The sequence below is a fragment of the Aspergillus tubingensis genome (assembly GCF_013340325.1).
Source record: "Aspergillus tubingensis WU-2223L DNA, scaffold_6, whole genome shotgun sequence".
Taxonomy (NCBI): Eukaryota; Fungi; Ascomycota; class Eurotiomycetes; order Eurotiales; family Aspergillaceae; genus Aspergillus; species Aspergillus tubingensis.
Window position 1 is genome coordinate 3293429 of NW_023336280.1, and position 24574 is coordinate 3318002.

At 50.8% G+C, this 24574-nt stretch overlaps 7 protein-coding genes across 7 annotated transcripts; 1 reads left to right on the plus strand and 6 right to left on the minus strand.

Annotated features, from left to right (window-relative positions):
• Positions 1 to 657: 657 nt before the first annotated feature.
• cps1 (Gly-Xaa carboxypeptidase) lies at positions 658 to 2520 on the plus strand (the record flags this gene model as incomplete). The annotated part of the gene is made up of 3 exons (XM_035499976.1): positions 658 to 1001; positions 1049 to 2346; positions 2426 to 2520. 3 exons carry the CDS (start codon positions 658 to 660, stop codon positions 2518 to 2520), a joined length of 1737 nt encoding a protein of 578 aa, XP_035355869.1.
• Positions 2521 to 3065: 545 nt separating this feature from the next.
• On the minus strand, positions 3066 to 5539 carry gta1 (glutaminase GtaA; the record flags this gene model as incomplete). Its single annotated transcript, XM_035499977.1, has 8 exons — positions 3066 to 3144; positions 3200 to 3335; positions 3389 to 3532; positions 3582 to 3784; positions 3836 to 4419; positions 4470 to 4912; positions 4987 to 5279; positions 5346 to 5539. The coding sequence occupies 8 exons, from the start codon at positions 5537 to 5539 to the stop codon at positions 3066 to 3068; spliced, it is 2076 nt and encodes a 691-aa protein (XP_035355870.1).
• A 2818-nt stretch (positions 5540 to 8357) lies between these two features.
• On the minus strand, positions 8358 to 10375 carry AtWU_04867 (ASST-domain-containing protein; the record flags this gene model as incomplete). The annotated part of the gene is made up of 3 exons (XM_035499978.1): positions 8358 to 9971; positions 10048 to 10212; positions 10292 to 10375. The coding sequence occupies 3 exons, from the start codon at positions 10373 to 10375 to the stop codon at positions 8358 to 8360; spliced, it is 1863 nt and encodes a 620-aa protein (XP_035355871.1).
• Positions 10376 to 11698: 1323 nt separating this feature from the next.
• anxc4 (annexin ANXC4) lies at positions 11699 to 14390 on the minus strand (the record flags this gene model as incomplete). Its single annotated transcript, XM_035499979.1, has 2 exons — positions 11699 to 12013; positions 12072 to 14390. The coding sequence occupies 2 exons, from the start codon at positions 14388 to 14390 to the stop codon at positions 11699 to 11701; spliced, it is 2634 nt and encodes an 877-aa protein (XP_035355872.1).
• A 2005-nt stretch (positions 14391 to 16395) lies between these two features.
• aspE (septin) lies at positions 16396 to 18110 on the minus strand (the record flags this gene model as incomplete). The annotated part of the gene is made up of 2 exons (XM_035499980.1): positions 16396 to 17518; positions 17578 to 18110. 2 exons carry the CDS (start codon positions 18108 to 18110, stop codon positions 16396 to 16398), a joined length of 1656 nt encoding a protein of 551 aa, XP_035355873.1.
• Positions 18111 to 20969: 2859 nt separating this feature from the next.
• On the minus strand, positions 20970 to 22264 carry AtWU_04870 (vacuolar protein sorting-associated protein 62; the record flags this gene model as incomplete). Its single annotated transcript, XM_035499981.1, has 5 exons — positions 20970 to 21327; positions 21426 to 21587; positions 21640 to 21696; positions 21752 to 22082; positions 22135 to 22264. 5 exons carry the CDS (start codon positions 22262 to 22264, stop codon positions 20970 to 20972), a joined length of 1038 nt encoding a protein of 345 aa, XP_035355874.1.
• Positions 22265 to 23180: 916 nt separating this feature from the next.
• AtWU_04871 (uncharacterized protein) lies at positions 23181 to 23973 on the minus strand (the record flags this gene model as incomplete). The annotated part of the gene is made up of 4 exons (XM_035499982.1): positions 23181 to 23500; positions 23568 to 23625; positions 23685 to 23817; positions 23903 to 23973. 4 exons carry the CDS (start codon positions 23971 to 23973, stop codon positions 23181 to 23183), a joined length of 582 nt encoding a protein of 193 aa, XP_035355875.1.
• Positions 23974 to 24574: the final 601 nt, after the last annotated feature.

Genomic DNA, 24574 nt, shown 5'->3' on the forward strand with positions numbered 1-24574 from the left:
TGGTGAAATCCGCCAGTCAATGTTGACTGCCAATGTTGCCGACCGACGATAATATGCAACAAGTGAACGAAAGGGGTGTTGCTATTGGCAATCCTTGTGAGACTAATGACTAACATTGCATCCCTTGATTTGTCACCTTTACGCAGGAGAGATCGCTGCTGGACGGGTTCGGCCGATGCTATGCTGAGGGTTCATTGATTTCATTGATTGACATTGTGGTGGAAAATAATCCAATGTTGAGGTCTTGCTGGTCTATCAATGAGTGGACTTAGTGTCACTGCCATTGCAACTCAATTCCAATACCTCCATGAAGCTCTCCGCTATATACCCAATCCAATGCATCACAGAACCCGTTACTGCATGCTATCAATCTACTCAAGCTTGCTTACCGCACTTTCATCTCGCCTGCCTCGACCTTCCTGCTATGGCAATTCTTTCCCCAGCAGAGCGGTTCCGTCCGCTCTCCGACCGGCAAACTTATCAACCCGAGCGATACGGAGAGGGGAAAGGCTATCACGGCAATGATTGCGCAACTCTGCGATAAGATAACCCCATGCTTTGACGTAGCCTCGGCCTTGCCCTTCTCCTCATTATTATCCTCCGATTCCCCCAGGGTTCCTATCTTCTGCAGAAAATGTCCCAGGAATGGAATTGAAAATGTCCAAGTTCCAATTGCTTCCCCTTGTCGCAGGGCTGCTTGCCCCTTCAATTGCAGCCCTCAGCATCCCTTCCCCGCAGCAAATCCTCGATTCTCTTACTTTCGGAGAGCACACCGACGGCTTCTGTCCGCTAGCACCCAAGGTTGAGGTCCCTGACGACGGATTCTTCCCAGCTCTCAAGTTCGTAGAAGATGCCTCCTTCAAGTCGCGTCAAGTCAATCGTCTCTCCAGGGCCGTCCAGGTCCCGACCGCAATCGACGACTACATGAAGGATCCCTACGACGAGAAGTTCGCTCCATTCCTCGACTTCCAGAACCTCCTAAAGACCCTCTTCCCCCTCACGTACGTCCGCAGTCCCCATCCACGCAACTCCATCTAACACAATCCAGCCACTCCTACGCCCGCGTAGATCACATCAACCGATTCGGTCTCGTCTTCACCCTCAATGGCACAGACGACTCGCTCAAACCCCTGCTCTTCACCGCGCACCAGGACGTCGTGCCCATCAACGACCCCGCCGACTGGACCTACCCCCCCTTCGATGGCCACTTCGACGGCGAATGGCTCTGGGGCCGCGGCGCCAGCGACTGCAAGAACGTCCTGATCGGACTGATGTCCGTCGTCGAAGACCTACTCTCCCAGAACTGGAACCCAACCCGCACCGTCGTCCTCGCCTTCGGCTTCGACGAAGAATCCCACGGCTTCCTCGGCGCCGGATCCATCGCCAAATTCCTCGAGAAGAAATACGGCCCGGACAGCTTCGCCTTCATCCTCGACGAAGGCGGCATGGGCCTCGAAGTCCTCGACGACACCTCCAACGGCATCGTCTACGCCCTCCCGGGCGTCGGCGAGAAGGGCAGCATCGACGTAGTCCTCACCCTCGCCGTCCCAGGCGGCCACAGCTCCGTGCCCCCTCCACACACAGGAATCGGCATCATCTCCGAGATCATCTACGAACTCGAACGCCAGGACCTCTTCGTCCCCGTCCTTGACACCCACCACCCAACCCGCAAAATGCTCGAATGCCAAGTCCGCCACTCCCCCTCGCAAGTCGAGCCCTGGCTCGCCTCCGCCCTCCAATCAAGCGACTACGTCTCTCTCGCAGAGAAACTGGCCTCCTCGCGCGGCGACAAGTTCCGCTTCATCCTCCAAACCTCCCAAGCAGCAGACATCATCAACGGCGGCGTCAAATCCAACGCTCTCCCCGAGAAAATCAGCGCCCTCGTCAACTACCGTATCGCACTGCACCAAACCCCAGATGATATCAAGAACCGCGCTGTGGATATCATCTCCCCCATCGTGAAGAAATATAACCTCTCCCTCACGGCCTTCCCCGAAAGCGATACCGTCGACCCTGCCCTCAACAACCACCTCACCCTCACTACCCTCAGCGGCGCACTCAGCCCCGCGCCCGTCAGTCCAACGGACACCGACACCGACGCCGTCTGGGCCCGGTTCTCGGGCGTCACTCGCTCCGTGTTCGAGTCTGTCCCGAGTCTCGAGGGCAGGAAGGTCGTTGTGAGCGGAGATATCATGACTGGAAATACCGATACGAGATTCTATTGGCCCTTGTCGAGGAATATTTATAGGTGGAGTCCGTCGAGAGCGGGTAAAGCGCTGAATATTCATACTGTGGATGAGAGGATCGATATCGATATTCATCTGGAGGCGATGATGCTGTATTATGGTATGTATATCCCTTGTTCTTCTTATGGGTATATTTGTAATGAGTGGGTGGGTAAGACTGACTTGTGTTTGTGTTATAGATCTTATTCGCTCTTTCGATGGATGGGATGATTCATCTATTGTGGATGCTGCTGTTGCGGATGATGATGATGAGCTTGCTCATGATGTGCTGTGAGTTTAGTTACTCACATTCTAGGATACAGAAGACTTGGTATGGGTGTAGGTATGGATGAATGATGGTTATGGATTATGTGGTGACTTGCGCCAAAAGTTCATGTCTTTCTTGGGGTTCACTGAAAGCCAGATCTGTTTCCATGAATAGCTCCATATTAGTCAAATGCAGTTAACTATGTGTTTGTCTACCGATCTGAGGTTACACAGTAAGAGCCAAGTAGGTAAGATAATTAAGTAATATTTGCAGCTTCCTAGGAAGATAATTATGTACTCGACGATTGTCCAATGCACTGTAAACCCCTCCTCACCGTAATATCCATAGTAGAGGAAGTCTGAACGAAAGTGGCAAGAAGACGGGGAGGGGGCAATATTCCTGCTTAAGCAATATATAACAATAGTAACAATAAAGAGCTCAATATAAATGTATAACGAGTGACCTGCACATCGAATGGCTGAAGAAGAAGAATGGAACGGTTCCGTTGAACCAAGCAGGGGGATATTATGCACAGTTGCAAGGATGAGTCGGAATGAAACGAGAGAATTGATTTAATTGCCTTGGTTGAGTAGGAGCAAGGCAAAAGCGCCGCCCACGACGGGGCGGTCGATGAAGACGTTGGATGGGTATCTATTATTAACAGGTCAGCTGATTGAAGTCGAAGTGGTTTCTGGCTGTTGCTTACCCTCCGCCAACTGCATCGTAGAGATCAGTCATTGCGTAGTTTGTGGGCGTGTCGTTAATCCATTTCGAGAGAAGCTGCGTGAACATGTCCCGTGTGCTGGTTGATGCGATGGCCGCAGTGAACATTTCCCAGTCGGCTAGTAGAACAGGTTAGTAAGTGAACACCATAGTAGAGCTGTGTCAAGCTTACCCTTTGTGTAGTTGTGTCTAGTGTCGAGCGGTACTCCGTACTCTAATTGGACAGTGGGGTAGAAGGTGCTCTGCATGTCGTAGATAGATTGTGGAACCAAATTCAGGCCCAGCTCCCGATCGGCATAGAGATTGTATAGGAGACCTAGTAGCTGTCAGTATACGTACTCTGGCATTATTGAGGTGGAACATACCGTGGGTGTTGTTGGAGCCATAAGCAAGCGTCGCATGAGGAGGGTTGGCATCGTGCGCGACACCCAGGATCTGCCATCTGTCGATATAGTTGTGAGCAATGGCAGTGTAATTGGCCCCGTTATCAGAGTGATCAGTCTCGTTACTGATAACAGCCATGGCTTCGATACCGATGATGCCTTTCAAGGCCAAGTTGGTCTGGTTTCTACACCTGTTGTTAGCATCTAATATCACATAAGCGGGGTTCTGCACATACGCTAAGCTGCCTGCAAAGTCATCCGTCGAGATTTGGTTGGCAGGGTAGATTGCATCCTCCACAAGGTACGCAGTCCACTGGTTGAGCAAGGTATAATGCTGAGACAGGTAATCCGTGTCGCTCGCCTTCTGCGCATATGCCAAGGCCATGATGACCATGTTGCCACATTCCTCCAGCGGCATTGCCTCATCATCGCCCTTTGGATGACCAGTAGCGTTGGGATAGTGGCTCCCTACATCATGCATGGCGTATGCGTTGGGGTAGTTTCCAGACTCCTGAATCTCGAAAAGTGGCTTCAACAAGAGATTGAGAAGCTCAGGGTTCGTGTATAAGAAGATGGGGTGTGCCGGGAAAATGACGTCGACCGTGTTCACGTTTCCATCCGACGAGATTTCCTTCATGAACAAGTAGGTGTTGTCCGTGGTTCCGCACAGTTGGGTAGCACCAAAAGCTTGACGGACCGTGAGAGAAGTGATCGTCAGGTAGTCCTGCCCAGCTGCGGCAATGGAATCCTGGGCTACTTGAGTATCAAGATCCGACGAGAGCGAAGAGGATGTCGCATAGTCATTATGGAAGAAGTCCAGCTGGAAGCGGCATTAGTATAGCCCTAGCAACCTTATCTCGTGGGACTTACAGCTTCCGGGCCCGTGCTGAAATAACTGGTCCACAGCGAAGGTAGAATAGTGGAACCACTGCTACTTCCTTCATACTGAATTGCGTCGGTCTGGGCAAGACCGATAGAGTATAGAACTGAAGCTGTGGAGTCCACAGATCCAAGGTCATGAGCAAATGCAAAAATAGGCCAGTCGGTAGAAATGGCACGGTAGTCAGAGTCCTGCGAGTCGCCTAGCGTTCCGTTCGCAGCAAATGCTGCACGTACATCAACAGCTCCACCAGACTGGTAGGTCAGGCTTTCACTGTTGTCTGTGGCCCAGTACCAGTCTCCCCATTCTCCCTGGTCGCTGATCTCGGAGAAAGCGAGCTGGGTTTGGCGGCTGACTTTGTGATAGGCGACACCGTTATCGGTGGTACCATAATCCCATGTTGCGGTCGTGGTTCGGTCTCCCGACACCCATTCTATACCAGTAGGTTAGACACAGCCCAACCGTTGCTACGCAAATGTATCTTCTGTCCGTAGGGCAAGTACTCACCCGCCGAAATATCTGCGTACAGCTGCACATCGTGGGCCTCGCCATCGAGAGACTCAACCTGCACATCGACATAGGAGAAAACGAGCGACTGCCGTTTGTAATCGTTTGGTGTAATCGGCGAAAGGAATGTAATGTTCATCTCCACCTTGTCGGCAACGTTCATGGTGAAAATACTCTTCGTAGATGTGTACTCATAGGAGGTTTGTGTCACAGTTTCCGGTCCAGGGATTCCCATCCAGGTGTACGCACTGCCATCAACACGAATCATACCAGCCCAGCCAGTGACCTGGCCACTATTCCAGCGATATTATTAGCTTTTATCTCACTCCAGATCAAACGCCATCAGTATGAGTACTTACGACCAGAAAATCGGCCATTCACCTGCAAGATACCCACCATTACCTCCATCACTCCCTGCAGACAGCCAAGTGCTCAAGTACGGCGACTTGACAGCCAGCGGTATCGCAGGCGGCCGGGCAGGCGAGAAACTAGAGGTAGCCCTGGCCGAAGCGGCCAACACCGTAACCAATAAACTTATGAAGAACTGATACATTGTGAAATTTGAGTGCAAGACAATCAACAGGCACACATAGTCCTTTATAGCAGTACTTCTTTTGTTATTCCCCACAGGAAAGGCAATGTCAAAACACTTAAGGTTCCGCAGAATGAGATAGGTAACTCCTGGAATGGGGACTGGAATGTCAGGCACAGTTTCAGGGCGTGGGCAATCGACTCAGCATTCCGGGAAGAAATGAGGGAATGGGGGCATATTTGAATCAAAAGCAACAACCCTGATCGTCAGGAGATTCCAGTCAAAAACAAAACATCCCCAAGTTCTCGAAGACGGCACGGAACTGCGCGATAAGAAATTACCTCCCCCCAGCGTCGTCTGACCTGTCAGTCTCCGAGTGGACAGGACCCATGCGGTCTGCATCCATATGTCCGAGAAAAGCAAAGAGGTTATTCATGGAAGAAAGGGGGGGCCGGTATGGGAGGGGGGCGTGGCTGAGTGTGATCAAATCTTACCAAGAGGTCTTTGATTAAGGTATGTGGTCTCGCGGAGCCATTTCCCATTCACACAACGCTGGGCTTGCAGGACAGCCTCGGGCCAAAAGCAAATAACTCGGCCAAGAAGAGAATCAATGGGCCAAAGCAAGACGCCACTAGCTCGAGCAATATACTTGTTCTAAAATCCAGGTGAGCCCATGGACTGGAGCCCTAAGGAGCGCAAATGAACGAAACAATGTCAAACCAGGCCCCATGGTCTTTGCAAGCGGCACGATATTGCATATGACTACTTACTGAAAGCGGAAATGGCCGAGTGACAATATCATGAGTTCCGCGCCAGCAATAACGATAGATTAACCGAGGAAACAGGTGACATCGCTTTTGACCGAAGTTATGGCGGCGGAGACATGAAGTGGATGCGGCCGGAAAGAGAGTGAAACAACTGACAAACAATTTTGATGGAAGACACACACACACATCCTCCATGTGAAAAGGAGACCGTCTGAAAACGGCAGGAAGTAACATGGCGTTGGTGCCAATCGATCCTCCCACCGAATAAGAGTTCTTACGGTGACTCCTGCAGAACTCTGAATTGCTGCATTCGGAGGGTAAATCATATATAGTATCGTGGCCATCGAAAGTCAACCCCCGGAGTCGATCAGTCACCGCCAGACCGGTTATCCCAACCAAGCTAGATACTGCTCATATCGATCGCAAGTCCCACGACAGTTCCCAGCAAGGGGAGGAAAGTAAAGCCAAACGGCCAGCATCGGGGTGGACTCGAAAATCTACAGTACAGCGAGTGGACAAGCAGAATAAACTGGAGCCCCGTCAGTGTGACCGACATTTGTGATAGCATCATGTGAGAACATCGATACCTCGGGGTTTCCCCCTCATTCCCCTGCGTCCAGGAACCACGAAGTCCACCAGTCAGAGAGAGAGGTACAGGGAAGAGGTGCGCATGGCTGCAGTGTGACTATGCTCGACCAGTGAGCATCGACCATGGCTGGCGAAGATGTGGAGATGAGGGAGAGAGAGATTTGGAGATGGACGCCTTGACCTCCCCGGGGATCGGATGGCGGCAGGCTGACCAACGCGGAGTTCTGGCCGTGCCTCTCTCTCTCTCTCCTCCCAGCTAACCCAGCTGAGCTATTCTACTATCAGTAAGATTATAATTCCCTGCTCAAGATCCCAGATCGTGTTCCACCGAAGAAATGATCCGTCATCTCGCCAATGCAGGTACCAGGCAACAATAAGTCCAGTCCAGTCCACTTTGCTTTTGATTGCTGTTCTATTTTCGACTGTTCTTTTTTTGCGCCCGGTCTTTGCCACAGGGGACTAACTGATTGACTGCTAAGTAGTTTATGCAACTCGATCAATAACCAGCATGATCTGATGTTCTTGCAGAGTACTGAGACTGCTTAAGTAGTATGCTGCACCATGTGTCTCACAGACAAGACATCAGTAGTAACCTGCACGAAACGCAGAACAGCTTCAAGTCGACAAAAAAAAAAAAAACAATCCAAGACACCGCACCCACCTCGGTCAAAAATGAACTATAGTTAGTTACGGTCAGGGGTAGGTAGTATTCCACGGGTAGTAGTAGTCCAGGAACAACAATGGCTTGGTTGTTTGCTAGTTTGATTGTTCATTTCCACCAGAGCCAAACTCCTCCGACCCATGGATTGATTGCAAAACCCGACCCACTAATAATGTTAGAGCTGATCCGGACTGACAAAGTATAAAAAAATAAAGCATAGTTATTGTTAAAAGCAAAGACACACTAGCTAATTGCTAGTAGATATCAACTCTTAAGGTTTCTCATCAAAAAACTAATAGATAAATATCCTATAATCAACAGAAACCATTCTACTACTAATGCAACTCCATCAATAGTAATGATGTCTCAAAGCTACAAAGACAAAGTAACCAGCGTCGCTAACTTCTATTGCTGCATGATGTATTGCATATTCTATTGTCTACTAGATACGATACAAAGTCAATGATGTAGGGAGATACTACTAAGTAAGCTGTAGATAACAAATAGTCCGAGAACTCCGATCGCGCCATTGCTCTCACTCATTGCGTTTCGCGAACTAAAGAATATTATCGGGGCTAAATTAATGCTTAGGAGAGCATAGTACCTTTATTTTATCGACGTGCGTGGGAAATTCTCTTCTTGCTCATTAGAGACTGTCTACTGATGCTTCCATCTCACTCCAAATACAATCTATACTAAACAAAGAACCAGTGGGATACTGGCACATGCCAAGGTACGTATCTATATACAAGAATCATGCAACTATACTAACATATACAAAAAAAAATCGAACAGTCTCTTTTATCTTTGATTTCATGAATCTCTAATCAGAAGCATTATTCCTCAATGGCGTCTCCTCCATCGGAAAACTCTCCTCCGAAGGCACATGCCGATACGGCTGCGAGCGCTGGATTCTCCTCCTCCGAAGAACCCAAAATGCGCCCAAGAGAACTCCCGCGAAGGACGAGACAACCAGAATGAAGATGAGAAGATTTCCGAGGCCACGCACAACCTGATACGCTTGAGACAGCGCCGCAAGAAGGTCCTTGGTGTCACCATTTGACAAGGCGGAGGAGTGGTCCTCGCCCGCCTGGGCCTCCTTGTAAATGCTCGACGGGTTGATCGGGGAAGGAGCTTTCGATGAACCCACAAAGCCAGCGGCCTCCCAGTTATCGGGAACCTGGGTGCGGTGCACGGCCGAGGTGCCCATCACATTGCCTTGGTGGTCGACAGCCGCAACAGACACCCAGTCGAGGAAGCCGTGGGCAACGAACATGGTCTCGAAGTCGGTCTTGGAGACGTTGCCGATCAGCACAGGGGCTCCGCCGTCATATGCCTGGGCGTAGAAGTTCCAGGCGGCTACATCGGTGGCGCCGTTCCAGCTGACATGGAAGATCGTGGTCAGGTCGTCTTCGGTCGTGCCGTATACGGATGCTACCAGATCGGGCGGCGCGCGAGGCCGGCCGGTGAACTCGTACTTGTATGCGCGGTAGGTCGAGAAGCGGTCCGATGCGAACTGGGCGGTCATTAGGACTTTTCCCTCTGGAGAGAATTCGCTCTGGTAGCCTGACTGGCTCCAACCAACGAATACGTTGCCGTTGGGGAGGAGCTGGGTATTGCCACGGAGTCGGGAGAGCTGGCCGTCAGGACGGTTGTAGCGTGCGATCAACCGGGCGGTCATCGGGTTGGCGGTCGTGTCCAGCTCGACAAATAGGGCTGAGGATATGGTCTCATCGGTGGTGATCTCGTCGGAGGCGTTGTTCAGGAACGAAATGACATGGTGCGTCCCGTTCGACGAGACGAATTTGACATCATGCTGCTTGGAGAAGACAAAGTCCTGGACGAAATTGGTTTCGCGCCCACCCAGTCGCCACATCACGCGGCCATCTACGCCGGAAATCATATAGATGGTATCGGTGAAGCGCATCGAGATAATGTAGTCGCCGGCCTCATTCTTATCCACGGCATTCATATGCACAGAGTCGAATCCCCATTGACCCATAGGCTCCTCCCAGGTGTGAAAGCGGTCGGTCTCATGCAAGCCCAGGTGATCGGATGAGTCCCATTCAAACAGCGGCGCACCAGTTGCCAAATCCAACTCTGCAAATCCACCCGTCAGGAAAAGCTTCTGTTCCCCGGGACGGCCCACATCAGCCATGTCCAGCATTTTCGACTGATAGACACAGGCCAGGGCTGTTTTGCCTCCATCCATGACTTTAAACTCGTGGACATTGAATTCCCAGGTATCGTTAAGCTTGAAAACCTCCGACTCCACCTCATAATGCTGACTCAAAATAAGACCGCTTCCGGGGACAGTTTCATCGAAGGACCGTTGCGCAATCAGGGACAAGTGAGGTTTATCGTCGATATTGTGCACCGCTTTGAAGTCGAAGGTGTTTCGGTTATCGAACATGGGGGATCCGGCCCAAATGAGAACCTGATCGCCGCGATTGAGTTAGCCATGTTGACGAATCGACCGATTCTAAAACTCGGTGGAGGGGGTAGAGTCTTACGCCATCTTGGTCATAGATATAGGGTCCGACCTGATACTGCAGATACTTACGAGTCGGAGATTCGGGATCGATCATGCCGTAGGGAGCAACAAACCAGTAACCCGGTGCGGCGCGGTCCCGGTCATGGTGAGTGATTTCCCATTTCATGGCCCGAACTTCGGGGAGCTGAGGCGATCATCATGAGCACGAGAGCAACACATGCATTACTTAGCCGTTGAGAAAAAAAAAGGAATGGTCAACTCACTGTCACAAAGGACATAAGATCCTCATCGTGGCGCTGCGCAACAGTGAATTGCGAAAAGAGCAAGGCGAACAGACACCAAATCATGGTTCGGGCGGAGAGTGATGATGAACCCTCCCAGCAAAGCAAAAACCCAACGAGCGGAGGAGGGACAGGCCAGGGGCGGAGAAGGAAAGAGGAAGGGGAGGAGGAAGGTGAGAAGAGAGAAAAAGGAAAACCCGATCAGCCATGGCGCAGGAAATCATGAAAGGCTGATTTGCAGATACACGCGCCTTATACGGATTGGAGAGTCCCAACCCACGCCGCGGACCCAGATAGATAGTCTCGTTGTTCGACTGGGGCACCCCGAAGATCGGCATAGGTCTCCCAAACACCCGTCCAAACACACCCACCACTCTTGCCATCAGTCAGGACTCAGGAGAGGGAAGATGGAACCAGGAGAGAGAGCGCTAAACATGTTCGCACCCACGCAATCTTGGGACGGGCGATCCAATAGGGCAGAGCTGACTGACGGCTAATGTTGCCTGCGATGCCGCGCCCACCACTAGAGAGGCCCGGTGGCTTGGGTTTGATCTCGGCGCAGTGGACAAGAATAGCATGGCTGGTCTGCTTACGTAGGCCGGCTTGCCCTGTAAGGAGTCAACTATCGGGCCATGTTCTGTAGGTAGATAATTAGGCAGATAGAGAGAAAGGGGAGTTGGACTATACTCCGAGTCATTAAGGGTCTGGGAGAGGGAGGGTGTGTGACAGGGTCTTCTTCATTCCTCATCTTCTTCCCGCTCGGTCGCGGCGGGTCCGCTGCTTGGCTTGTCTGTGTCCCGCCTCTCCCCTTCAGATCTCAGATCCATCCAGGAGGAATAGAACTCTCTCAATTCAATACATAAAAACTTAAATACTAGGAAGATACTTTATGATGGTCATAGATAAATACTCAGGGATCACCGAAAGCATTGATTCTCATTGGTTAACTATCCTAAATTCAGAGTCAGCTCCTGATGTATCGGAGCTAACCAAAATCTGACCCTGTTGAGGGACTCTGGAGATGCTGCTAGACTCTCTAGCCGGTGGTTAGGGGGTCACTAGTCAGTTTGGGTCCCAAACCCACGGTGGATTCGCTAATCTTTCAGTCCAGCCGCATCTCTCGCCTCACACCTCCATTTCAAGAAGAGTAGTATGGATAGTGATTTTCTTGATACTTGATGGTAAACATTCTAGCCTCCAATATCTCCCGAATGGACATTCACCGCATCGTTATCATTTGCGTCGTCATCATTATCTTGATCATCATGGTCGTTATCATCAGTTGAAACACTCATGCCAAAATATCATCATACTGTTCCTCTAGCCATCTTGAATTTCAAATGCACCCCCTCTCTTTCCTCTCTGTGAGTGAGTGAATGTGAGAGAGATCTAGTAATCCCGAGTAGCCAAGACTTTCGAACTGCGCGCCAACTCGATACAAAACTCCGCCCAGTCGCTCTCACCGCTGCTGGTCAACACCTCTTCCTTGATGGCCGATTCCAGGCGCTGCCCGTATCGCTGCTTGAAGTCATCCTTCACGCGCTCCAGATGCCGCGGTTCCCAGTGCAGCCGGACCAGGCGCGAGATCAGTAGGTCTGACCGGTCCTTCCCCGGGCGGGACTCGCGAAGGGCTTGGTGGAGGAGCTGAGCATCGCGCATCGGCCGGTTGATGGCTCCATTGAGAATATGCGCAAGAGTCTCTCCCTAATCTCGGTTAGTCCATTGACAATCTTTGAAAATGATAACTCCTTCGGAAACATACCACCAGGTTTCGGGACTTGCTAATCATGGCTTTGGCAAAATTGTGACCGTATCTCTTTTCATACGCACGGAGGACCTCTCGCAAATGCGAATCACTCCGCCGCACAATGATGTAGATCATGGGCGTTTCTCCCCCATGTTGTGTCATTAGTGCGGCATACAAGTTGTGCACGTCTTCATCCACTAGACGCATATCAATTGGGTCGCGCTCGCTCTGTCGGCTCTCTTCCAAGACAAGGAGCACCGCCGTGCGGAATTTGTCTCCTTTCAACTCGGCCTTCATACACCTCTCCAGACTGTCTTTATATCGTGAATCTGAGAAGCCCTTCTTGATCTCGCGGATCTCTCGGTTAGTGCGACCGAACAGACATTCGATGAGGAGTTCACGCCTAGAGTTGCCCAACTGGTAAAAGCAGTTCGCCCAGAAGCCTTCGGATTCCCAGCGACCAAGAGCGGTGGCGTGGCATGCCTTGCCAAAGGCATCGACTCCAACCCTAAGTTTGATGAGCTTGGCAATGTTGATTCCCTTCCCATGCAGTTTGTTATGTCTTTTGAACTCGTCGCGGAGTTCCATGATTTCATCTGCACTCAAACGCGGCAGTATGCGGATCAGAGCCTTTCTATCGGGATGTCGTGGCCGTTCCAGGGCATCGTGAAGCGCTGCGGCATCCGGACCCGCATCATAGAATGACACGCGTTTCTGGCTGCGACTGGGGGTTCTCACCACGACATTCTCAAGTTCCCCAGAAGCACGGTGCTCGTACCGCACGCGGCTGCTCTCCCTCTTTCGGCTGCTCTCCCGCTTTGGGCGTTCGACTGTCAATGTCGTACGCTCCCGATCATCCTTGGATTTCTTCCGTCTATGTACCCTGAGTTCTTCATCCGAATCATACTCAAGAGGCTCCATATCGGAAATGTCGCCGTCCAGCCTGGGGGCAATGACGATCGGTGATGGCATGGGTGATATGCTCTGATACGTGCCTTTGTATGGTTCCAGCATTGGACTGACAGGCCTGCCGGTCGGGTCGGGGCCCTCGACCGCGAGGTTATTGACAGAAGATACGGAGCGACTGTGAGGACGCGTGGTGGTCCGAGGCGCTATTTCGACGTACTCCATTCTATTGCCCGAGCTGGTGGTAGGCACCTTAGAGAATTGAGGATTAGCAGAATATTTGACATCGGCAACCTGTGGCTGTTTGGCTGCAGTAGCTCCGGCTTTGGTGGAGAATTGGGGTGTTGTCGAGTATGCGACCGGCTTGGCTGCGCTATCTGCTGCGCTTTTAGAAGCATATTTAACATTTGGATCTATGTGCGCGTATTGGTACTGAGGTGGGGCAGCGTAGGGTGTCTTGACAGTCGCATCAGTCGAAGCAGTGCGCTGATGTGCCGAAGCCACATGAGTATAGGCGTTCCCCCCAGGCATCGACAGTGGACGGCCATTAAACGATGAGTAAGTCTCCTGCAAGCCCTGTGGAGTCACGTAGCGTACGGAGGAAGTAGTGGCGGCTGCTGTTGTAGCAGGTACAGAGGGCTCAGTGGTTGCAGGATACGGAAATGCCCCGGGCATGGATGGAGCTTGCGCCTGAGAAGTTGGCGGCACGAAGCCCGGTCGCTCACACTCTGGGACCGGTGCCCAGTTGGCCTGAGCTGTGGATGATGCAGGATAGCCACCGTAGGGGGAAGGCTCGGGACTGGCGAAATTACCTCTGATTTCTTCTCTCGAAGGGGTGTGAGAGTGCGACGGCCTGCTGCCGTGGGCTGCATCGTTATTAAGAGCCCCGGACATCATAGCAGGATCCTTGCGACGTGTAGAACCAAGCTTAGGCATATAACGCTTGAGACCTGAGATTCCGTATGTTTTGTTGTCGCGGCTCCCGGGAAGATCACCGTATGCAAGCGCATCATCATCGTCCGAACTCAGCGAGTCGAGCGAAGACTCACTTTCGTAGTGAACAGATAAACGATGGCGTGAATTGCGCGGCCCGGCGTCACGCCTTGTCCCTTTGCTTTCTCCCGAATCGGATTGATAATAATGATCGCGGCCGAGTTCGGGTCGCAGGTAGGCTTCCCGTCCATCAGACTGCAAATCGGGACCAACAGCGCCATACCGCGAGCTAGTCCGATGAGCGCCACCAGGGCTTACACCTCTGCTGCGTGATCGAGCGCGGAGCTTTCCATCATTGAGGTCAGAGGTGTAATAACTGCGGGGATCACCGGCGGACGGATCGCGATAATCGCGAGACTTGGAACGCTCGCGGATACGGCCGCTTGGGGACTTGGAACGGCCTCGCGACCATGGGTCGTCCACCTGGAGCGACATGGATCAAGGCTGGGGAATGAACCACCACGGGTAGGTGAAGTGCGACAAGTGCGACAGCCGATCGCCCACACAAGAGGAGCCAAGATATGGTGCAGACTAGGAACTAGCTTTGCACGGAGGACACAGTTCTCAGGTTACTTGAGAGCGTAGGTTAGCTTGATAAGCGTGAATGGAGACGGAAAAGAAGAACGCAAGAAAGAAGGAAGAGAGGACGGGCAGAAGGAAGAGACGAAGAGGAAGAAGAAGTTAAGAAGAAAGAGTGGCACTGCTTGTGGGAGGAAGCGGCCAAGAGCAGCAGATGGTGGTTGTGTGTGGTGGGAGGGAGACACAGCAACTGATCATCGGCGGGATCGCGTAGAGTTCAGCTGGGGAAATTGGCCCAGTCGGGGTTTCAAGCAAGCAGTTTATGTGTAGTGGGACTGCAGGATAAGGGCACGGAGCTTTGTCATTGGTGTGCCGGGGCATCAGTGAATCAATCCTCAACTGAAAGATTCGCTACTGTACTTTCCCATTCCAATCCTTCATTCGAGGCAACCAACGCCCTCTGGACGGAGCCGCACACTGTTCTGTGTGCACTGTACAGTATTAGTCCTCTGCAGCCTTGCGAGCGCAACGCCGGCCCACTGGGCGCGATATTAATGTGCGACAGATATCCACTGGTCTCACGAATGACGGCCGAGAAAGCTTGGGGTCCAGAATCCACATTCCTGCCGGCCAGACCGTGAGTCAAACCGCCCCTCTTTACGTCGCTCTAGCGCTCGTATACTCTCCGCCGGCAGCTGGACGAACCCCTCGCGCAACGAAGCGTCATTGGTCGTCTCGTACTCAGCTTGGCCGATCCCGCCATCTTTAGCCTGCAGGAAAGTCTGCGAAGGTGCAGCATCCTGGCATGGCGCTGAATTAGCTGGCCGGCGCTGTCCACCGGTTCTAAATCTACTGGTGATTCATTCAGATGACTGACCATCGGAAAATCAGGCAAGCAATTTTTTGATGCTTCCTGACTACGGGAGGACTGGCCTTCCGGGCTCCGACTAAGCTGGGAAAGGATGATCTGTTCTTCCTTCATAGGTAGATGACTGATCGACAGAACAGTTCATACAGATAAAGCTGAACAGTGCATAAGGCAAGCGGCGACGCCGTTGGCAAATAAGAGCTGGTTCAACGTCTACAACAGCATCAGCCGGGGTTCCTGGCCAATGGACCAAAATAGGATGTCTGGGACACGAAGCATGGCCCAGCAACAAGGACCGAAGGGTATCAAAGGTTGAATAGTGGCTCTTTAATCATGGCAAGTGGCCGAAGAGAATATGGAGAATACATGAAGATGGAAGATAAGATTTAAACAACGGTCAGAAAGTTAAAGTGCGGGAGAAGAAGCATAAAAGAAAAAGAGTAACTTGGCCAACTCAGCCAGATGCTGTGTTGGGCACACAAGATCGGGCTTGTGCAGATGTGGAGGCACTAAAACACCTAGTCTGATATCACAGGCATGTAGAAATGGAAGCATAATCTCGCGATAGTTCATCAGAAAGAAGAAAAGAAAAAGTCACTCAATTCAGTACAATTGCGCAAATACATAGGAAATCGGGTGTCTCTCTCAACTATGCTCGAAGGCAAATGGGAAACAGAAAATACAATGTCCAAGTCAGGCGACTTCGGAAGAAGTAAAACACAACATGCTGGGACGCTTCGCTCATGAGTTCCGGGGCCCATTCAAGGCAGATAAGGGGTATCTTTTCTTTCCATATTAATGGCACTTTTGGCCAAGGTTCCCAACATTTCTCCGCAAGAGGGCTTGGGCAGTCAATGAGACAAGTCGGCATTAACGTCATTAGTCAAAAACTACACAGTATCCCTCCGGGTCCAGGACGGTACACGGTCGCGACCGCGAGCAGCAGGTAACAAGAAGGGTCGAAATTAGTCCACACGAACAGAAAGAAGAGAAGGTTCGCGAACAAGATATGCTATGCTGAAGGGGTATTGAATGATGACCGGCTGCAAGTCATTAGCGGAACCGGCGCACATCCGGTCCAGTTCTCCCCGCATACAGCTTCTTCTGGGGTGCAGCGCTGGCCACAGAAACATTACGGTTCAAGCGGCTGGTTCTCCACCTCTCATACCAGACCACACGGCTCGCTTCGCGGAGGTCAGAGCGCCATTCGTTGAATACGGCCTCCTTCAGTTTGAGGAAATCACAGTGCTCGGAGTTGTACGGGTCAGCGAACCCCCAGGCAAACTTGCGCCCAACAGGCTCATCGCCAGCCCTAAGTGAATGTGGGTCGGGAGACAAGATGGTGAAAGGAATATGCTGAACGACGGCTTGGGAACCGGAAGACTTGCGCGTGTCCTGACTGCGCTGGGAGGGCGAACGTGGAGACCGGGCCTCTGCACCTTCCTCGTTCGCAGCGCTGGCCTCCGCATCCTGTTCGGTATCTTGACCTTGCGCCTCCTCGTCCTCATCATCGCTCTCAGAAGATGTGTACTCTTCCTGGTCGTCCAAAGAAAGGATCTCCAGCGGGTCAATATTGGCTTTCTTCAAGCTATCCCAGACAGCCTTCCTGAGGTACGCCATGTGGGCTGTGGTGATCGTATCGGCCTTGCTGATAACCGGAACAACTGTGGTCTTGCCCACTATGGTTCGCAGGACCTGAACATCAAGACGCTCGTCGAGAACACCAACGACAGGTGTATCGGTTGCCCTGGGGGTTCCCTGCGCAGCCCGCTCTGCAGCCGCTATATTCTGGTCCAAGCGGACTGGATCCAGGATCAAGAAGGTGCAATGGATATGGGTGTCGCGAGCTCCAGGTGACCGAACAACCTTCATTTCCTCACTTAGCGTTTCCTCGAACTTACTTTCCAGGAACCCAGTCACCCCTCGTAGCTGGATGTCAACGATGTTCTTCTCCAGGCCTTGAGAGTCCCAGAGGGTCAGACCGACTCGTTCGCCGTCGATCTCTGTCTCCAGATAGTGGGAAACGTAGCCCTCATTGGCGGGGGATTGGCGAGCTTGGTATGCGATTTCCTCTGGTAAACGGGAGGGGTGCTTATGCGGCGGCAATTCCAAGGACTTCTTGAGGAAATTGAGAAATGAGGTCTTGCCCGAGTTACTTGCGCCGACAACAAGGACACTAGAAGCACATGAGAATTTGACCCCACCGAGCGATTGACGGTAAACAAAGCGACTTACTTGTACGGGGTGGGATCCTTGCGCCGACGCAGCCGACGCGGATTGTTGACGGTACTAACAGCACTGCTTGCGTAGCTATAGCGTCCACGGTGTGTCATGCTCTCTGCTCGTGCGTAGGCGTCGCTCGGTTCCGGGGCAACTGGCGTGCTTATCGTACTGCGGGGCACAGCTTGCTGCTGAGATGAGTCGGGCTGGCTTGCAAGTGCAGCAACAGTGTCCCGGCGCTCATCGCCACCAAAGGTCTCAAGAACTGGAGCCGGCGAGAGATCAGGTAGACGCGGGGGTTGTTGATACATCATTGACTCGCGCTGGCGACGAGCTTCTTCTCCCGCCGTCTGAGCCTTCGGCATCTTCTTTCCGTTCTTGCTTCCGGACGAGCGTCTTTCGCCTAGAATTTCAATAGACTTGGAGCGACGAAGAAAACCCAAAGAAGATGTTCGGCGTTGGTCTTTGGTGTCCGTGACGACAGGAGGGACTTCTGCGGAAGGCTGAGTCCGACCCGGGGTCCGGGGTGCTGGTGAAGCGGTTGCCATTGGTTTTTATTATGGGCGGGCTCTTCCCTACCCTTATCACTCACTGGCTGTAACACAAAATGGGGGGATTTGCCAAAGAAAAAGTGGGGACGCAGGGAATGAATCGTGTCTCAGATATAGACGCAACTCTTCTTTTTCGTCCCAGAGGATCAGTTAGTTTAGTGTACCCGGGTTCTTCTTGGGTTCGATCTTGAATAGGAAGGCCCAGAGCTGGTTCAATTGATTTAAATCACCCTAGCCCGAAAGACAAACGAAGTCAGTCCCAACTCATGAACAACAATCGAAACTTGACTCCATCAAGACTAAGCTAATGATTGTGCGGTCTTGCGGGATTGTTGAAAGATCATAATATTATTTCGGGTTGTATGATTAACGTACCAAACTTACACGCTTATTCTGGAACCAGTCGCGTGTTCCTCCTCCTTTTTGTCCAGTTGTAGCACAACTGCCTCGATGAGTGAATCGATTCTCGATCAAGCAAGAGAATAAATACTCGACCAAAGTTAGAGTGTCGGTGACCAAAGATGCAATTAAAAACGACACGGCTTTTCAGTAATCACAGAATCGACATGCACAAGCCCAGCAAGCGATTGTCGATCTTAACCCACGTCGCCTGTAGAGAAGCAGCGGGGCTTTAATGGAAAGAACAAACGGGATTTTAAGTCTGTCTGTCCTTTTTTGACTCACGATCCTACCAGGGAGAGTTGAGGAGAAGCCTGCTCACAGCGTCCGACTAAGGCGGCGCATACAATTGCGATAAGATCAAATAATATCAGAAGAAGAGAAGGATGAAGAGGGTGGGAACAGAAAGAAACGGCACAAAAAGGATGACGGCGCTGGAGGGCAGATGATGATCGACCAGTGAGAACGGAGAACAGGCAATGCTTTCCTGTCACCGAACCGACTCGTTGCGCAAACAAAAAAGACCCAATTGACTTGACCTCTCACTTTCCTGTCACTGTTTGTTGGGAGTCTCAAGAGCTTGCTGAGTTCTCCGACACCCTTTTGTGGTTGTTGTTGTTGTTTTGTCTTTTTTTTTTTATTTTTTTATGCTTTTCTTTTTTGAGGCGAATGTTGTTTTTCCTTATTTCTTTTTTTTTCTTCTATAATTTCTTTTGTCGCTGCACCTCGTTGTCTCGTTCAGGCGGAGAAGCAGCTCGGGAAGCTTTTTTGGAGCTGGATGAAATTCAGGGGCAAAACGGCAGCCAGCAGGGGAGCTCGACCTTTCCCATTCTCCCCCACTCAGCACGCTCTCCGAATGTATTAGGTTGCTACTTAGGTTGCTTCTAACTCCCGACTTGGTCTAGGGCCGGACGGCTAAGCTGGAAACTTTGGCTCGCACACTGGAGCGGCAGCCCGTTTAGCGATTTCAGTCCACGTCTCTCCAATGCAGTACGACACCGTTTGCGTTGGTATAACCGGGGGGGGTCATAGGGGAGGGGGGCGAGGTCAGCTTATTTGGAATGATATCTGCATCATATCTCTTCTCTGCTTTGTTTCGGTTGGAATGCTAACACCTTACGGAGAATACCAAGGGCAGTCTAGAAAGTAAAAAGGCCGATCAAATCCACTGTACCGACGGAGAACGTCCAGATGGAGGAGGGAGCCACAACTGCCTGAATAATGAATGATCTTCCCCAACACCCATATCTCAACGCTCGTGCAGTAACTAACTACTTCCTTAACGGAGTCAGCCAGAATTGGGGTAGTTAGATAACTACTCGGTGGTCTAGAAGTTAGACCGGAACCAATTCAGTAGTGTCTAGCCGATAGACACGGATTGGATACATCCTCATGCTGGATCAGGCGGTGATCAAAACTCCATCCACACGTGGGTACTACGTGCTATCGACTGTCATCCCATCCCTTGAGTCCACCACCAGATTCTGGTTGCATATGGCATGCATCCATTCCTACTGTCGTCACTCTGCGATCATATCTCCTGTCCCAGCATGCCGATCAGACTTTGTCCGACTGCTTTAAAATACAACAGATGATCACTCACACAGAGATATAGTAAGTATCCTATCAAAAAAGGGGCGACAGGAACAGTTCGGCATTTCGGTTCTTCCCGATACCTCTAGACAGCAAACCAGCAAAACAGACAAGACAGACACACACACAAAACCGCCCCTTTTCTTAGTGCGGGGAGGCAACCCCCTAATCCAGTATAGTCGGAAAACCTTACGTGGTCGGGTAATAATAATACTGTTATTAAACGATTACTGGCAGCCCAGCAATGAGCAATCAGCTTACTCCCTCCCAAATTTGCCCATGTTCCCGTGCTCATCCGCCTGCTCGTGCCGGTCAGCCCCTGAGTTATTAGAGGTTGCTGTCGGACCACTCCCTATCAGGAACAGCCAAACTCAAGAAGTAGGAAGTAAGCATAGTCTACAGTAAATACCTGATGGAAGAACATACCTAGGCCATTCTACCATAAGCTTCTGTAATACAGACTAGTTGATGTGAGTCCCAAATTTGCGTTCTATCTAGTCAGTTCTCCTCCCTCTTGCCCTGCAGTGGGAATGTGAATCTGGACTGGATGCAGCAGAAAGCAGCCGTATTTAGAACATCAGATGATCAATCTCCCAAGAGGCTGACTTGAAAACACACACACACACACACACACACACACACATAACAATCTAATCCACAATCCCACACAGTAGTAGTGTATACCCTGTCTTACAAAGTACTCCGTCCTGTATTCCGATCTCCACTTATATCCACTCCCCTCTCTCTGTCCCCTCCCCGTTCTCAACGGTTTATGCCATTCTACCCTGCACTGTAACCAATCAACAAAAACGGTATATATAAACAAAAATGAAAGAAGAAGAAGAAGAAAAACTACCACACTCTCTACATCATCTCACCCTCCTCATCATCCCAAATACGAAAAGGCAGCACGACGCAAGGACTATCCGGACAAACAGTCGACCTGACAAGGTGTTTGAATTTAGGCCCGTTCGGGCCCGCACTGTATTTCGCTTGTCCAAAGAGCTCCGGTCCCCCCGGCAATGCGTCGTCTCCCCACTGTCCATTGAACTCCAGCCAGTTGACTGGATATCTGCGGTCGTAGGGCTGGAATGTCTGGCTGGCTGCGTCGAAGCTATATGCGTTTGCGTTTGCGATGGGATCCCATAGGGTTCCTCTGTCTGTGTAGTCCATTACGAAGCCGAAGGGGAGGTTGAGGTGTGGGATGGCGTGGTCGTGGGTGCTATGTATTCCATTAGGTTATCATATGTTGTTTTAGCTATAGTTGTTTTCTGGGGAAAGCCGATGTTATAATGCTCTCTAGGGGCAGTTCATACGTACCCAGGTACTGCATATACGGCATGAGAACCATTTGCGGAGTATGCGATCGGTCTTTTGCCTTGCTTCTCTGTTGCGTCGTAGGTGAAGGCTTCACCTCCGGCATGTTGGCTGTACCAGATTGCTTGTGGGACTCCGTTATCAAAGCGAATCATGTTGTGCTCCCTAGGGATATCAGTTGGGAATTGATGTAGAGAGAATTAGAGGTGTTGCGCACCAGTCACCGACGTGGTCTCCAAACTGCATTCCCAATACTGTGTTTCCCATATTGTACCTTTCATATTTTCAGCATGGGCTGTAACTCGCTCTGAGTCCTACGGATCACTTACGCATAGAAGTAAAAGTAGAATGCATCTACTGTCCCATTTCCATGATCACGAGTGATGATTGTCGATGAGACAGCTCCATTCGTCTTACCATTTGTATCTGGCCTCACTCCACGAAACCATGCTGGCTCTGGAGTAGCATCAATGCCCTCTATTGAGGTTAGGTAGACGCTGGTGTTTCCCAACTTGTTGAGTCCTGCGAGGTTATTGAGCGTTAACGGCGATGGTGCTCCTTTGATTGCAGTATAATTCACCATTGGTGTTGTGTGTACAAGCTGTTGTCCGATATCCGAAGGCATGTATGTTTCCTTGCTATATAGCCATACCAGCGGTGCTGGTTTTGGATTAGAATAGTGGTGCAGGTAGCTATCCTAGAAATCGCTTACCATAGTCCATTACATAGCATGGTAAAGCGGTTGATGTCAGATTATAGGCCACGATTGTCTCGTTGGGCTTGGTCATTGACAGGCGGAACTGCAGCACAGTGGAGAAGAACTGCATTAGAAAGGTCCACATGTTGACTAGTCGACTGTCATTGATTTCTCTATCAAAAAGTGTAACCAACTGTAGAGAGAGCTGTTTCCACTATTAAAGGCGCAAGTGCAGATAACGCGCAGCAGTGTTGTTCCCAAACTGTAGCCAGCAGCGTATTAGCGAAGTTATATTGCAGATGTGCATATCAGGTGTAGAGAGTATGGACCTGCCACACGGTGTGGTACAGTCTGCAAGCCAATGTCTATCTGACCTTCTGACACTTCCATGTCGAGGGTTATTGCTGGGCCCTCACTGGTAAGGCTAGTCCGGGGATTGTGGCAGGTGATGGACCAGAAGAAGGCAAATCGTTGCTTTTTCCTCAGCCCCGTGTGGAATACTGGCTGCAGAAACAGATGTGGCCGTCTCCTTGCCCACCTGCGATCTTCATTGCAGGGGTAGTCCCAGGGTCCAAAGCATTCTGCAACCATATTGGTCGCGAATGAGTAGTTTTGCGATAAGCATGATCTGGAGTGGTGCATCTGATGGGCCCTTGTTTGGGATCATAGATGAATGTGATCGTCCGGTCACACTCTGCTCCGGCCAGGTCCCGTGATGCTGTCTGTAACCAGTCAGGTATGCGCTTTTTATCCCATGCCAAATTCCTTGCTTCTCAACCCATACAGACATTGACCACCTCACCGAGGGGATTTACTCGGGTGTCTCATGCATGGACTGGCGCATAGTTCATTCAAATGCTTTGTTAGCCTTATGAATACCCCTCGCTCGCTCAGGTCCAGAGAATGCTCATATGCTAACATGTTATTGGATATCATAAACAGACAAGCCTTCTTAGCGTCCATTCCGGGTTCAAACTGTTGGAGTCAACCAAGGCAATACGACTGACTACATAGAAGCCAACACCATCCCGAAGTGAGCACGGATCAACAGAGAACCAAAATTATAACTTCTCTTCTGCCGCCGCCGCCTTCTTCTCCGCCTCAAGCTCCTTTCTCTTCTGCGCCTCTTTCATCAACTTGAATAACCGTAAATCGAGAGGTATCCTTTCACCCAGCCAAGTAGCACGTTGGGTGTGGTTACGCTCTTCCTCGGTTTCCACCGTATTCGGATGGATCAATGCACTCAAGGGTCCCCGATTGACAACAAGCCAGGGCACAAAGGCACCAAATTGTGCAGGAGTGAAAAGGTTAACTTCGAACATGGCCACTGGATGAGGCCCTATCGGCCTGTCGAAGAACTGATAGATTCGTAACTCGGGAACTACTCAAGTCAGTAGTGTTACTACACGAGTATTAAACCGCTATTTTGGAAAGGGGATAATACTCACATTCGCGCCTGATCCTCTCCCATAGGGCTCTTGCAAAAGCAACCTGATCTGGATTGTTCTTTATGATGCAAAGTCAGCCAGGAAACTATGATGCTCAGTACACAAGTATCCACCAACCTGGAAGTGATAGATATGAATATCGAAGCCCCCACGACGACCCTTGGTGAGAGGGTCCGGGAACTCCTCGTATGCCTTACTCAGAATCCCATGTTGAGGGTTTCTTAAGGACTTTCCATCCTCGTTTCTCTCTCTGTACCATGACACGGGTTAGGCTCAACGCGTAAAACAATATATCATCCATTCATCTATCTGAATCGGTATTTCACCTTACTTACTCAGATAGCGGTTCTAGGTTCTCATATCCCTCTAACGGTGAGGGATACGAATATGCAAACTGGTCCGTCATTTGAGCTCAGGCGTCGTCGGAGGTACACAAATGAGATGTGCCTGCTCCGCGTGTGGAGGGCTTATTAAAGACAGTAATTTGATCAACTGCCGCTTTAAGCAGCCTTTAACCCAATCTTCAGCGTACGGATGATAATCCCCTATATTCTAGACGTTGTCTGATAGTAAATGCAGCAGTATTCTCAAGCAGAACGATGGTAAGAAAATCAGCTGCTATCCGAGTCCATATCCGACAGTACTACCAAGTTCCGCCATCGGATAGCGGCGACAACATATACCAATCAACTATGACCAGAAAGACCCCCAATAGTACGTCTGTCTAATGTCTTACCAATCAAGTCTTGGACTCTGCCACAAAGAGCGTCGGGTCTTATCCACTCATTGTTACCAGCGATGAGGCCATTTTCAGGTGATTATGCAACAGTATTGCGATATTCCGCACTTATGACAAAAGTGCGGAACCGGGTGAGGGGCTTGTCTTGGCGTGTAGACCCGTTGTTTTGTGCCTGAGGAAAATAGAGTTTTATGGGGGAGCAGTATGCTATAGAGTGAGGGGGAAAAGAAAGAAGCTTTTATTTATGTTTCTATTCGAGGAATGTTGG